General features: G+C 42.9%; 1 protein-coding gene across 8 annotated transcripts in view; it reads left to right on the top strand.

Annotated features, from left to right (window-relative positions):
* Positions 1 to 15,450, top strand: part of LOC119456501 (TGF-beta receptor type-1-like) — a 132,315-nt gene that overhangs the window by 74,552 nt on the left and 42,313 nt on the right. For 3 of the 8 annotated variants that reach the window (XM_049664791.1, XM_037718324.2, XM_037718340.2), the window contains exon 3: positions 5,300 to 5,460. The exons of 2 other annotated variants lie outside the window; for them this stretch is intronic. In XM_049664791.1, the coding sequence (XP_049520748.1) occupies positions 5,300 to 5,460 (161 nt within the window). Of the gene's footprint in view, positions 1 to 4,830; positions 4,989 to 5,299; positions 5,461 to 15,450 lie in introns of those variants that run through there. 3 more of the 8 variants (XM_037718333.2, XM_037718345.2, XM_037718352.2) reach the window with 2 other exon arrangements.

Below are 15,450 nucleotides of genomic sequence, written 5' to 3'. Positions count from 1 at the left end.
TCACTCAGACATGAGGTTGAGGTGAAACCAACCCAGACTGTGAGGCTGTCCACCTTTGAGCAGGTGTGCTGCATATGGGGGGGTTTTGCATTTCAGCTAACTTCGAGCAAGCAACTGTATCAGTGAGACTTTCGTTCTTGTTCAGCCACCCTGTCTTCTTGTGAACATTTTTAGCAATACTTTGCCGTGACATAACATCCACCACATTACCTCAGTGCAATGAATGGTATTCGTTGATGCTGCAGCATATATTTTTCTTTCTTACTTTTTTTCAGGCATAAACAGACTCTAATTATGGGGCTGCTTTTATATCTGTCAATGCACGCCACAACTATGGGAAATAAAAATGCTAGCAGATTGAGTGTTTGTCAAAAAACTGTATTGCTGCATGCTATAAATGATAGTTGTAATGACTCAAAATGATTTTTCAACCCTTATCAGTCCACTGAGAAAGAATCCGTGGAGGCACCACCTCCTACAGCTTCTTCCAGTGTGCTAATGTCAGTGATGGTGTTACTAGTTAAAGAAGAAGCTGCTGTTGCTGTAACTTGGCAAATTGCATGGGCCCCCATGCGACTAAGGCATGAAATTCTCAATTTTCTAAAATGCAGAATGCAAAATGCTAGTGTTCCTCGATTTGGGTGCACCTATCAGCACATGAATATACTGATAAATATACTTTTTGCAGTTTTTATCCTCACCCCCAATTTTTTTTTCTCAGTGAATGTACTTTTCCAGATGAACTTTCACCATCTTTTGTTGCAGGATAATTTTTGCATCGAGCTTACTGGTTTTCGGTGAATATCTGGACCACAGAGTAAGATATACAGGAGAGGCGACTCGCCAATGCGTTTGCTCAGTTCTCTTAGCGATGCTGCGACTGCGCGCAGCATGCGACCGTGCTCTCTGTTTTCGCTGCTCACCCTCTCCACTACAGCCCTTTACTAGTGCTTTCCCCTACTTCTCATCTGCAGGCTGCTAGCACAAATACCATGATCTTTGAAATTGGATATTAAAGCCAGCTCTAGAAGTGGCTCTTACGCGGGCAAAGACGGCTGCATAGCAGGCAACAAGCAGACAAGAAAAAAATGCAGCTGCGTGCCAGTCCGATTGCAAACACGAGCTATGCATTGCTCTGTTCTTTGATAAGTGTTGCAACACAAATAGATTATTTTCACTTGATACCGACTTGTCTCAAGCGGTTGTCATGCTACTCAGTTGTTGTGGTATGCTGTATCGTTTCAGTCGAGGTTTGAGTATTCAGCTAGGGCACATTAGTTTTCCTGTGTTTGTTGAACTTGTTTGAATTCAACAAACACAGGAAAACCAATGTGCCCTAGCTATGTTATTAAACAACAAAAACTATGTTGTTAACAACATAGCTGCAAAATGAGATGCACATTAATGTTCAGTTTCCGGTAGTAGCGCTATTATAGTCCTGTTTCTTTACTCTTTTAACTGCTGTTCTCTGCAAGGTTAACCATCTATACTTTTTTTCAACAATCACAGTGGCATGATTACAATAGAACCTTACTAATACGTTTTCTAACTAAACGTGGGAAAGAACATACTAACTGGGAAAACGTACAACTCAAAGTCACTAAAGAGATTCGGCAGACTCGACTGTAGTTGACATCTAAGTTGTCCAAAGCGTGTGAATCGTTGCAACACGAGATGCCGACGTGTGCCGAGCTTGTGGGTTCCCAGTGGCCCGAAACGCACGTGTCGCCTTTGCGGCTTTGGTAAGCTTATGTTTGTGATCCTCGAATTCGGCCTGAATCAGCAGCTTCTTAGGACAGGTCATTTTATCGTTGGGGTGCCTTAAGGTGGTCCGGCCCCAGCAGTTCGAGACACACATTATTGTTTTCCTGTTGCATAACAGGAAACAAAAACAAAATTGAGCTGGTGGCTGGCACCGGAATATGATGCCACCAGAGCGAAACATGACACTCATTTCACGCCGCCTGCAGCAGGGAACGTCAGCGCATTTGGGTTATTGCCTATTAAGCGTTTGGGTTATCCTCTATTAAGAGTGCAGTATGCTTCCAACGGCACTACCCCACACGCTCTGTGAAACAGATAGTTGATGCTTATTGTAATAGCGTTGGTGGTGATAGCTGTGAATGCGACGTGCGACGGCCCACGTGGACATTTGCTAGTATCGGAGAAGGAAACTGAGTGTGTGCCGGCATTTTCATGTGACACGGTTGGGCGAGCACTGTGTGGCGAGCCCCTCTTGCTCTGGATCATGCGTGCCCAGGGCCTTTTCTTGTTCACATGGGACCTAGTGGCCAGAAGGCACATCATACGATCACAGTTTAGTAATGTACTGAACATTGATACCAAAAGATCGTGTTTTCCGGTATCTTATTAGTTGGTAAAATAGCAGTGTAACTGTATTAAGTCTTTTTTTCGATCGTGAATGTTGGCGCCGGGAAATCGTACAAAACAATCGTATCAGCTAGGTTCTGCTGTACATGCACAAAATCTAGCAAAAGCCTAGATATCCCCTGTGGTATGTTTACTAATAGTGTGAACAGGCTGTGGGGTGGAGACAGTGAGAGCTTCATGTGAATAGTTTTCGGGGATTGAAATGTAACCAGCTTCTGCCATAAACAAATTGGAATTTTTTGAACAGTTGTCTAGCGAAAACGGTTATCCACGATCATCGTGGCAAACGAGTGTAAGCACATGAGCTGAAGCAGGTGAGAAAGATTTATTCACTCTGATATGCAACAAGTGACATGCAGCGCATGTGTCTGTAGAGGGAGCTGAAGCAGACAACAGACGCGGCAGATTTGGTGACTGCACTTGGTGACACAGCAGCGAAAGAAACGCGCCAAATCTAGTAACTGGTGTGGAGTAACTGCGAAATGTTGCCATCTGTACCACAAGTGACAAAACTGCTTCCTCACCGCCCTAAGAAGGGAACACTGGATGAGTCAGCTCTCCTGTTTATCTTACTTCGTGATCTGAAACGTGCTCTATCAATGCACATGCCACTTTTCAGCATTGTAGGTGTATCCACTACACAGGATAACATAGGTTAGGGTAGTTTTCAAGAAGCAGTGAACTTGCCCAGTTCATCCACCGCACTGGCAGCAATTAAATGCTTGCAAGGCTCCGTCAGCGTACCTCTTGCTTCTCTTCCGAGTGGCAGGCAAAACAGATGCAAATAAGTAAAGATAGCTTGGGTGGCAGGCTGGCGTGTGATCTTGACCTTGCCAGGCTCATTGTAGCTGCTTGCTTTTTGATCACCATCAGTGCAGTGAATGTGCTTTCACTGACCCTTTTTGGCTAAAACTGAACGAGCAAGAAATTTGGCACGCATCCCCCCCCCCCTTCGGTTTAAGCCAAAAACGCTGAACTATACCTAGTGCACAAAGGAACAGTTACTTGCATCCACAACTGGTGAACCTGTTACATGAGCCCTATGAGCACTTGATTCCCTTACAGCTAAGGAGCCAAGGCAAAGTATGGTGCATTGGTTCAACAGACAGCTGAAATTGCATTAATCTCAAATATGTTGTCGAGACAGCTTATGCTCATGTTTTGCTTCCAGTAACGGACTTTTCACATTGCTCTGGCAGTGTTAACAATGTGTTTTTAGGAAGCAAGTGTTAGTGCTCGTGGCTAGAGATACCAGGTTACCACTTACATTGACAGGAATTAGTCAGGCGTGAATTTTTCTGACAGTTTGCTGCTCAATCCAGTGGTACTTCCAAATTTCAAAAAATGATGGTTTTGTAAAATGCCTCTAAATTTGTTTTGTAAATGACTTTTCAAATGTTAAGCTATGGGTGAGAGCTACTCATGAGAAAGCGGGAATAGGAGGAACTACATTGCGCACAACAGTTGTTGCAAAAGCTTGTTTACAATGTACCATATTTTCCAGTCTATAAGTCGCACCTTTGTACAAGTCGCACCCCGCTCAGCACTGCAATTTTTCCGATAAACGTATATAAGTCGCACCGGTGTATAAGACGCATCTGTTCATTCGATAAGCGATTAAAACAAGTTAGTGACGTTTCACTTCGTCAACGCGGATCACGCGCAAGCGTATGAGTGCCATTCCTATATAATTGCGGTAGCAATGATATGGACACTCCAGGCGCATTTCTGCCGTCGTGGTCACCGCAATGTTCCGTATGGAGTCCAAGGGTGATAACGTCGTTCCCACGCGCCGTATGCTGTACGTGCGAGTGAAAGCGTGCGATGGTGAGCCGAATCGCATACAACGGAGGAAAGCGAGAAGGCAGCGCGGGAGGGAGGCGGGTGGCTCGTACTCTGGTACCCACTGCGTAGTTTGCGCAGTGGCGCGCGCCGTATCTTGAAAGCGATCTGCCGATGCGACGACTTCGGGGTCGGTCGCCTCACGGTCGGCCTACCGGCGATTGCGTTGCTGCTTCGTCCTTCTCGCACGGTGCACGCCAACTCGATCATGAGAAGAACCTGGTAACTCCATAGCGCACACACAACCTGTAGCAACAGCCCAAGGATGCCAACCCAGCGCGCGGCCATAGTATCCAATCCGATTTTGACGGCAGTATTAAAAAAAAAAAAACGTATATAAGTTGCACCGTTCTATAAGACGCACTGACGAAAAATTAAGAAAGAAACCGCGACTTATACACCAGAAAATACGGTAGCTTGATGACTTGTGTTTCTAGAGCAATATAATATGGATTGAGCACTGATAACCTTTTCTCGAGGCATGGTGTCTAGGAAGAGGCCAGCACATATGTGGCTTGGGGAATGCTTCTGTGTGTGTTCGCCTTGTGTTTTGACCTGTGTATATGTTGTGGCTTGGCCTGTTTCTTCTCGTCCCAGGTGCATTCCAAAGGAAGAACTCACTCCCCCCGACAACCCAATCTCTTGCCATCACTCAAACACTGTAGACGATCACTTTGCCATAGAGTGCTGCCGAGGTGCCGACTATTGCAATCTTAACATCGTGCCGACGCTCTCCCCGTCCAGTGTGCAAATAGGTAAGGTATGAGAGAGAGAGAGGCGTGCCATGGGGTGGAGGGAAGGGGGTGGTCTTTTGCACACACACACACACACACTCACCACCCCTTCCGCCTGTGTGTCTTGTGGCCCAGTCTAACCTGCAGCTCTTCTCTCTCTCTTCCCTCGTCCGAGTGGTCGTCTGGCTACCAGCTGCAGGAAAGCGTTTGTGTGCTGGTGTATTTTTACAAGTTTTGAAAGTGCCCCGAGAAGCGTCAGCACATGAGTAACCTGCATTGTCTCTCTTTTTTTTTCCTCCCTGTGTGTCTTTTTTTCTCTCTTTTTGTGCCAGGTGTCTCGACAAAAAAAAGATGTTCCCTCCTGACAATCCAGTGGCGTGTTCAAAGTCTGGCTCGCACAATCCTACCCATATGGTCATAAACTGCTGCTCCAATTATGACTTTTGTAACCGCGATCTCCGTCCAACCTTTCCTGCGGCCACAGAGGCTTCAGGTGGGTCCTGCTGGAAGGGCAACAGAAAAATAAGCCACGAAAAGCTCTACTGAGCAAGAAGCTTCCAGATTTTGTTGATATTAGTACTAGTTGATCTTTTACTCCTGTCATTGACTTTTGCCTCTTCTCTTGTCCTTACTCACCCTTTGCCTTGCCCCACTTTTGTTACTGCTGCCTGCTTTTTTTTTTTCTCAGCACTAACTTGCCACAAGTAGCTCACTGCAGCTCGGTTTGAGCTGAAGAGTGCAGTTTTTGCGCACTCATGAACAGCCATTGCTCGACTGCACTTAATTTGATTAGTGATTGCTTGAGGGAAAATACTCTTGACACACCCCATAAATGCCAATGCAAGAAAAACCTTGTAAACATGGTTTAAAGCTGTCTGGAATTGCTTAACTGAATAATGCTAAGCAACCATGATCTGAAGTGTGGAGGGAGACTGCTCTTTGGAGCCCAGATAATTTTTTGCATTCCCTTGCTCCAGTTTGGTGTAGAGCATTTATTTTTGCATGATTGGATGCCTGTATCAGTCTTGATCGATTTAGCCTTTGCCATAATCGCCATGAATATGTCGAGAAGTGTTTTTCTTTATTTTCGCTATACAGCATTGATGATGGTGTTGCAGTTTTGGAGTAATACCTCTGGTTCTACTTATCACATCGCAATAGGTATTTTTTTTTCTTTTTTTTTGTCAGAAAGGTAGACAATTTGAGAGTGCAGTAGGCCTATCATATAAACAAATATTATTACAGGAAACTTCAAAAAGTAATAATTTGTCCTGGTTGTTACTATGGGTTCTTACTTTAAAAAGTTTGCCATGCTCTCACTTGATATAAAATTGGCTTAGAACACTGTTCTTGCTGTTTTGTGCTCTTTGTTGGTTCCAGATAATTTTTCTTTGTCAATCTTTATTACACCATGTACAGGGTGTTTCACTTTAGCTGCACCAAATTTTTAATAATTGCCTGTGGCAGATAGCAGAATTACAATCCTTGATCTAAACTACTTGATGAGGCTGCCAGTACTTCCACGAGAAACCAAAACGCCTAATTGAATAATTAACATAACATAATAGCCGCTGAGTTCGTAAGGCATATCCACTGGGAACGAATTCTCAGGACTGAACCAGTTTCCGAGATATTAATTTTCAACGTGTCCGACGAAATGCATGGGCATTCCAGTTAACTTTGTGCTTCAGTGCATAAAACAGTGTTGCCATAAAACAGATGTGCGTTAAAAATAAATAATTAAAAGGTTAATGAGCGTTATTATGTTGATTATTAAATTAGCCATTTTGATCTCTCGTGGAAGTAATGGCCGCCTCATGGAGTAGTTTAGATCAAGCATTATAATTGTGCTATCTGCCACAGGCAATTTTTTAAAATTTGGTGCAGCTAAAATGAAACACCCCTGTATAGTTTAGTAAATAGCTCACCTTAAAGCAAGTTGGGTGAAAAACTGAATTTTCCGCATTTCTAAACAGTAATTCACTTTACATGAAAGGGGAAAGTATATCTTAAATTAGCACATTGAAATACATAAACTCTGCAAGTTTCATCAAAATCTACCTGGAAAGAAATAAAAAAAGAAAGAATTGGAAGTGCGGGGTCCGCTTAAATATTGGGCAGAACTTGTACTTCTGTGTTCTTTGCGAGCTTTAATTGCGATATCAATTATATGGACACTCCAAGCAAATTTTAGTCGTCACCGTGGGGCTCCCCATATATTTAGGTATACTAGTACGTGCTTATCCATGCCATATAGTATATGGGTTATATGACTACACTATGTAAACACTAAAGTTGTTCATACCAGGTCATACTTAATTATTCTTCAGAATGTTGAGAATGGCAGCCTGAAAACAAATTTTATGAGACATAGCATTCACAGTGCATGCCTCTTATCCTAAAATTCCTCAGACCATCATTAAAAGTGCAAAACGATATCAGTGCTCAAACCTGAAAGTGATGTAATTTTACTGCCGCGGCTCTTTACAGGCAGCGTAGTGGCGTCCGTCCAATGTCAATACAGTCCCTAACGGCGTGTTAAAGCTTTTTAAGGATGCCAGAGATTTTGGCGCACCTGCAGATGCCGCAGATGCCGCGTCTGCGTTAGTTGGACCCACGTATAGTTAGAACACCGTGTGAGAAGTTCAAACGGAATGCTCAGCCTAGCTATCGCAGTCAATGCTGCCAATTTTTTAGCATTCTAAAGCCATATTTGCTGTACTGAAACATTTGAACTGAGGGAAAATGCAGCAGTAAAACCTTAGACTACGTAAACTTGTACATTGGTTTTGCACCACTTGCCATCGTAATCTGGTGTTATATGTACGAGGCACAGTCAAAGAGTAACCACAATTTTTTATGTGCATAATGAGAGAGATAAGATTAAAACACTAGGGTTTCCAACATATGCCCCCCTCGTTCGGAATTGTGTGCAAACACATTAGCAATGTGTAGATCTCATAGAACTTGAGTGCTATAATCAGGTTAGAAATGTATTACTACTTACAACCCATCAGTGCCACTCTTTTTTTTTTCCCAAGAGCTGCTTAAAGGACTTTTATACTAGTGAAAATCGTTCTGTGCCAGGTGCAGATTGTGTTCAGAATGCAGACCCTTGATTTTTTCACTGTGGTGTGCACTATGTGAGTGCGTCTAGAGCTTTTAACCTTATCTTAGGTATTTTAACCTTAGGTATTTTAACCTTATCTTCTTTGAGGATGCCATGGTATTGCACGTTTGGGCCATTTAACATTTCACTATTCGCTCTTTATGGTTCCAGAAGACATCGGTTCACTACATATCGGTACTGCTCAGAACTTGACTGGTCTGATGATGCGCCTCTGCTTGCTTGCTTGCTCGCTCTCTGGCTGAACATAATGATCCCTGTTGGCAGTATTGGCTTGCCCAAGCTTTACAGCGTTGGTAAAAATATCCTAGAGACATGCTGCCTTATTGTGCTGATGTACTGAATATGCTGGCGGGCTTTGACATGATAGTTGTACATGGCAAATGAACACTGGACGTTGCCCGCCTGCTTCCCAATTTAGTGCATATCAACAATGTGGTGAACCAAGTTTTATGTTCCATGTCAGTTATGGTTGTGCAAGAGGCAATAAATTGTGGCCCTCACTTCATATCCCGCTTGTTCCACTGTACTGGCACTTGAGTGCGACATCCTAGGGTGCATGCTTCCAAGTAGGTGACCATGTTGAGAGGGCTGTGTGACATCAGGATGTGTGTGCACGCGTCCAGTGAAGAGCAGTTTTGAAGCATAGCAGGATGTTCGGATTGTCTTTCATAGCTGAGCTGTGGTTACTTTATGACTGTGCTTTGCATTTGTCATGACCCATTGACTGTATTTTTTAAATTTCTGCTTTCGAGCTGTGTTAGTGGCTGTGTCAACCACAAAGGAAACCAGTGAGCGAGTATTAAATGTGGGGATTGTAATTTCCCAGTCTGTGTTATTGGATTCACTTGAGGCTCAAAATACTGATGTCTTCTTCACTATTGCCATAGCATTACTGGTGCCCTGCAGTAATGTGGGATGCACTGTGGCGCTCGATAAGCCCAGACTTGGCAAGGTTGTGAGTGACAGGCTTCTGGGGGGTTTCTAGCTAGCCCAATTTCTTGCTACAGTGAGAGCCCTCTGCTGTCACTGTAAATGAGTGCCAGAGGACTGCTAGTGTAGCGAGGGTGTAACAAGTCATAGCGTGGAGAACAAAGGTGTGGCCTTGCTCTAGATGTAAACGAAAGCACATTTTGTCTTGTGACTCTTCTGTCCCTGGCCATGCGGGGAGCATTAACCCGGCTCTCAGTTTAGTAGGTGGACTGCAGTGAGCTCTTCTGCCAGTCTTGGGCATGCTGCCTGACCTGTGCCATCCCTGCTCTGTGTGTGCGAGCGGTGGAAACCTCCACTGCCATGCCTCATGTGGTTAGATGCTGCATGCTCGGTTATAGATGTGTAGACCCTGCTTGCAGTGAATCTGTCTGTTGGTGCTACTCTAGTGTTGTTGCTTTTAATTGTGCTACCATGCATTAATGAAGCACATGTGGGAAGAAGAGAACCCCTGTTATGCCGGACTACTTGAAGTTACTGTGTGCGAGTCGGCTGTAACATGGTGATAAATGTGTTCTAGCCCCAAAACTTAAGCGTTTTTCAATTAATCACACCAGTGTTTTGCACATTGGCAAATGTTGAAATGGAAATGCGCCTTCCCATTTTGTTTCATTCTGTTGTCACAGCACATGTTAAGGTTTGGAGGCTATCAGTCCTGCCGTGAAGTTAGACATGCCAGCATGTGATACTTTCTTCAATATGTCAGTTTATGGGTGATCAAAATTTAACTGACGTTCCTGTGCAACCCTCAGATTGCTGGTAAGGGCTGGTACTATTAATAGAATTTATGTAGGGTCTCTACTTGCACAAAGCTCATAAGATGTAGTTGGTAGCAAAGCTTCGGCTAAACACAGTTGCCAGTTCTTGGAGTCCTTGATTATGAATCTTTTGATTGGTCTATCTCCTTCACAATCATGTAAATGTAGGGCTCAGCGTGTTCAGTTACTTTATGAAAATTCAACAAAGCTTTATTAGTTTTTGTGACAAGCATACAATTTTTGCCTCACCTTTAGTGACCTTCAGTCGCATGAACGCTTACTATATTTTTTGGTGACTGTTTTGTTCATGTGTAGGTTAATGGTATTTTTCTTTACTATTTACATGACAGTTTACTTGTTTTCTTGTAATACATATTTCACACATGTTGTGACCACTAGTTACTTCAGTGTTAATGTATACACTGAAAGCTTGGTTGGGGCAGTGCCGTCATTAGGAATCTAAAAAACCGTGGCATGTTCTGACCATAAAACAAGCTAATGTGCTTAAATATAGAGGGACAGGCGCTACCAAGTAGTTATCAGTTAATAAGAGGTACATATGCTTGATAAATATCTCGCACCAATATGTTGGCAGGTTTGGAAAGGGTGAAGAAAACCAAAACCGTTCATTTTGGTGAACCTGTTACCCACAAAGTGAAGCAAGCAACTTTGTGGCAGTGAGGGTGATTAGGCATTAGTACCATCTTAGCGAAGGCTTGTTGGATCATCTTTAAAACTGTGCTCAAACTGCGTGACTGTAGCAAGGACACACTGTGGGTGTTTCTCTTTTTCTGTGTGTCCTTGTCTCAGACGTGCTGTTTGAGCATAGTTCTAAAGGTGATTAGCACATTGGCAGTTGTAGAACAGAATAATGCAGTCTTTATTCGCAGTAATTCGGCTATCTAGGTGGATTGAGAATTGACTGCTTGCAGTGTGTACAATTCGATAAGACAACAGCACTCTTAATGGAAGAATGATCTTGTGCTGCAAGCCCATTTTGCACAAGAGTGGAAACAACACTAGTGTGACACGCCATTACCGAAGGCATGGCTAAAGAATAACATTCTTTTTCACATAATCTTTATTCTTGTTGAGTCTAATTTATGGTTGTTGCAAGTGCATGTGTACTTTTTATGCTTTGGTTCTTAATGTTCATCAACACTGTGCTAATTCTACAATGCTTCTGTGTAGTGGAACTTGCAGATTTGTATATTTCCCAAGTATAATATGCTGTTATACCCCCATTTTTTTGTTTTAACTACAAATGTGGAACCTGCGCTGGGACTGCCACCTGATGAGAGCAGCTCAGTTAACTAACATTATCTGTGTGCACACAGCTTGTAACACTTTCATTGAATGGCAGCATTTAAATGGAAACTAGCAGTGTGTTATGCTTTCATGGATGTCTTGTCGTTGACGCTACAACAGTTGAAGGACGTTCCTGCAGGAGCAATGGCTGTTCATTGTATGGGTTCCTGCTGTTTTAATGCTAGCTTGATGGATGATCTTTAGAAAGGGGCTGTTTCTTAAAAAGCTCCAGAGGTGCTGATTACTTGGCATGCTTGTTCAGCCAGGTGCTACATTGCTGTAGCTTGCTTGAGGGAATGCCAGACAGTTTGGGGAGGCCTTGCGTTTTTGAAGCACTGTGCTGTTGCTTTAACATTCTTGTTGTGTCCACGTCTTGCAATTGCAGCTGCTTGAATGCAGTCAAGTTGAGCCATCTGCAGCCCAAGGTACTTTACTCGGGATGGTTTTCCTCTCTCCAAAAACACATGGAGGACAATTAAAACAGCATGACTTGAATTCTCAGCACCGCAATGTGGCAGCGGTCCACCAGGCATGGCCACAGTTTGGCGGTGCCTTCTTCTTTTTTTCCTTTCCTGCTTTTCATTTTCGCCAGTGTTACTGTGCAACCCACATATAATGATGCAAAAATAAACTGCATATTTTGATATAAAAGGAGCTCTAAAGTGGTACAGAAACACAGCTTGGGAAATGGACAGGAGAGACTTTGTTGACTGGAGAACATTGACACATTGGAGGAGTGTATGTGCTGACTATGAAGAGAGATGGGGTGCAGCAACCAGTCAACTTGTAAAGCTTTAAATGCCTTGGGAACGACCATGTATATGTTTCACACAATCTCACTTTGTTTCATGCGGGCTTTTGGATAGCCTGAAGTTGTTTATTTTGTTTTAGAGCTATTCTCCATCCAACTAGTTCTTGACAAGAACGACTGAAATGTTGGTAATCGTTAATGGCCGCAAAGGGCTAGTAACGATATATTGTTTTGGCAAATGAAAAGAAGGAAACACTGGTAGACTTTTTTTGCCCCACTTTTTTTAGAAAGGCTATCCTCAAATAATTGGTTGGATTCATGTGGTCCGCTTTAGTAGAATTTAATTTGACTTGATGGTACAACTTCTAATATTTATATTAAGCTGCTCAGCACCTTAACCGCACCATAATGCCTTCACGTGTAGATAGTAATTGAAGAAATGTACTGTTTTCCTTAGTAAGCCATTTTGCTAAGAAGGGCCTTGCCGAGATGACTACATAGTGGTCTTTTGTCAGCTGCGTGATGTCTTTGATCTACTCGCCGCTAAACTTGGAGAAGTGTCTATTATTGCAGGTACTGCTGTGTGCGCACCTTCTTAATTTTTTGCCATGCTTAATATATGCTTCTCGAAGCTCACTTTTGTGTCCAAATTTTAGAAAAGAATGGCATAAATTATGTATTCATGGCACTCCGTATACAGTGCATCTCGTCATACGAAAATGAATGCAGGTGTACTTTATAAAGTACGCTGGGCCTATGTCTATACTGAGGCGTTAGCTTGTTCTCGATGCACAAAGGGTGGTATTTTACCTGTATTTCATCAAAATATTTTTTGCTGGCTACCAATATTTCGGAGACAGTTGTAGCTATAAAAAAAAAGAAAAAGATAAGGATCACGTCAACGTTGTCATTATTCCTCTCGGTCCCTCTCTAGCCACTGATAAAGATGACAAAACTATGGTGATGTATATTTCTCTGCCAAACAAGATTATGCAATAAAATGAGGGTAACCTGCATTGGAGAACCAGAGGCGGACCCCATCTCTTAGGTCAAAATGTCACCAAGCAAGTCCTACAGCAGGAATCTAACGCAAGAAACCGATTGTCATCGGAGAAGAGGCCATCAGTATGTTGAATGTTTCAACCACCTTTGAGCCAAATGATGAATGCTTTAGTCTTGTATGCCTGCATCCATCATAAAATAGGAATAATGCATTAATAATATGTCAATCATGTATTAGCACTGCTTCCGTCTCTGAAAGCAACACTAAAGCCCTTCCCCGTTACCTGCTGCAATGCACACTTGAATAGTAAAAATGAGGCTCGGAAGTCCTCAGCAGATGGACGAGAGAGAAGCAAAACGGCGTGTTGCGCGAAACTCGCAGCAAACGGTTGCAGCGTGCAGCCGTTGGCTGCGGTTGGACGATTTGTGGCAACTTCGTGCAGTTGCAGAATGTAGCTCAAATGCAGTTCCAATCCAGCTTAAACCTTGCTCAAATTGAGCGCATAATGTAGCTCCAATTATGCTCAAATTCTGCGCTTGTGTAGTTCAAATCCAGCACTAATGCAGCTCCACTAACGTGAAACCTGGGGAAGTGCAAAGCAGTGATGCGCCGGTGCTGGTGTAGCGCTGGAGGGAGGAGCAATCGAGCGCTTGTGGGGTGGTGGCACCCTCTCTTGCGCGGCCCTGGTACCAGTCTGGCGTTTCGGAACCAATTTTAACGAGTTTCTGCTAATTAATGCACTTAATGCTTAATTATTCCTGTCTTTTAAATTATTCTGAATAATTTAACCGGTTTTGATCAGTTGTGCACTTGTTTTGACCCTGTTTTGAGCACTTGTTTGTGAGCGTGCTTCAAACTTGAAAACACATGCCTACCAAAAAATAATTGCCACTAAAATGCTAATTTTGCCATCAGAAGGGTAAGTGGTCTTGCGTAATGTTACATTTGACTCTTAGCTGGAAGCCTTTTTGTTTTAGGAATTTCCAAAATAAGACCCGCATCGGGTTATGCTCCCATAATGTACACCATTGTAGCGTTTGAAAGGATAAAGTGCTGTTCGTGAAACTTTTAACAGTGCAGTTAGAGTGTGAAAAGATCGTTTGGTACCAAAATTGATGAAATCTAGCTGCTACATTTTTCTTGTGCCTTAAAGGGACCAACAACCGATTTTCAAGCACAGCCCTTTTCTTGGCGCAATGGAAAGCCCGCTGTCTGAATTATCTATGCCCGCAGCAGTTCACTCTGGAAACATCTGGAAATTTTTAAAACAATTTTTCATTGTGCAACATCTTCCAAATACACAGGTAAATAGACGTAGTTTGCAATATTGGGAAACGAACATTTTTGTAAATTTATAGCTGTAGCATTCGAAATGAACAGAGGCCTATACATTTATTTAGAATTGGATACGGTTTTCAAGTCCCTGTGTCACGTTTTACCGCAGAGTCGCCCTGGGTAATTTTTACGTGACTCAGTGCCAATTTAAAAATATAATTTCATGCTTAAGGGACGCTTGTTCGTATGATTGGAAGCCTCAATCTTTTCATCGGCACAATAATCTCGAGACATATTCTTGGTAGTTGTCGGTCCCTTTCGTGGGTTAACATGAGTAAAATTTGGCTGAGAAAGCTTTGCTATATGGGCCGTCACATCATTGTGAGCTTTGGTGTGTGGCTTTAATTCTTGAGGGTCAAATTTTTCTCTGGAAAAGCATCCTCCACAGGGTCCCATCTTTTTCTTTTTCTAGATGTATTCTTCAGAGCAGCTTATTTCAAGAAAAAAAACACTGCAAATAATTTTTAGGTGACAATAAAGTAACAATATTTTTTAATGTGTTCAGTTTTTTACGTGGTAGACTTGCATAATAGAGAACAGATGCTATAACAATTGCAGAAGTTATTTTTGTTTTATTGGTTTTGGACCACTATGGCTTGCATTTTAAGACATTCTATGTGATCATGTGTCATTCCGAGGGCATGAACCCAGCAAAGATGGCGGAGTGACGACCCCTGAACAACGTCCGAACCAAGGGCGAGAAGAATGAAGGAGACTCTAAGACACACGGCCATACCGAAAGAAAGACTGGGCATGTCAGTGCCCACAAGCATGTAGTGGAGCATACTCATCGGAAAAACAAAGAGAGCGAAAAACTTGCAATAATCAATGGTTAGATCACAAGACAAGATTCAATTGGATCTTGTGCATTTCGCAAAAGGGATACCAGCCTTTAAACAAAGTACACCTATGGGAGAGCGATGCGGGTGAGCATCTCTGTGTCTCGCGGTAATGCTTTGAGGAATAAAAGACGAGGTAGAAATAATTTTACCTGATGCTCGTTACTCAAAACAACATGTGAGAATACCGATTATAAAGTGCAAAAGCGCGGGCGTGAGTACTCATACAGGGAACTAGCCGAAGTGGGAATACTCCCAAACTACCATGGTGGCAGCCATCTTAGAGTGAAGTGAGTAATTGGTTTTGGTGGAAGCCGAGGGGTGACAGCACATTTAGGATTTTTTTCTACGTTTCACAGAAGGTTGCAGCAC

The sequence above is a fragment of the Dermacentor silvarum genome, chromosome 1 (genome assembly GCF_013339745.2).
Source record: "Dermacentor silvarum isolate Dsil-2018 chromosome 1, BIME_Dsil_1.4, whole genome shotgun sequence".
NCBI lineage: Eukaryota > Metazoa > Arthropoda > Arachnida > Ixodida > Ixodidae > Dermacentor > Dermacentor silvarum.
This window is presented reverse-complemented; position numbering and strand designations above follow the sequence as displayed.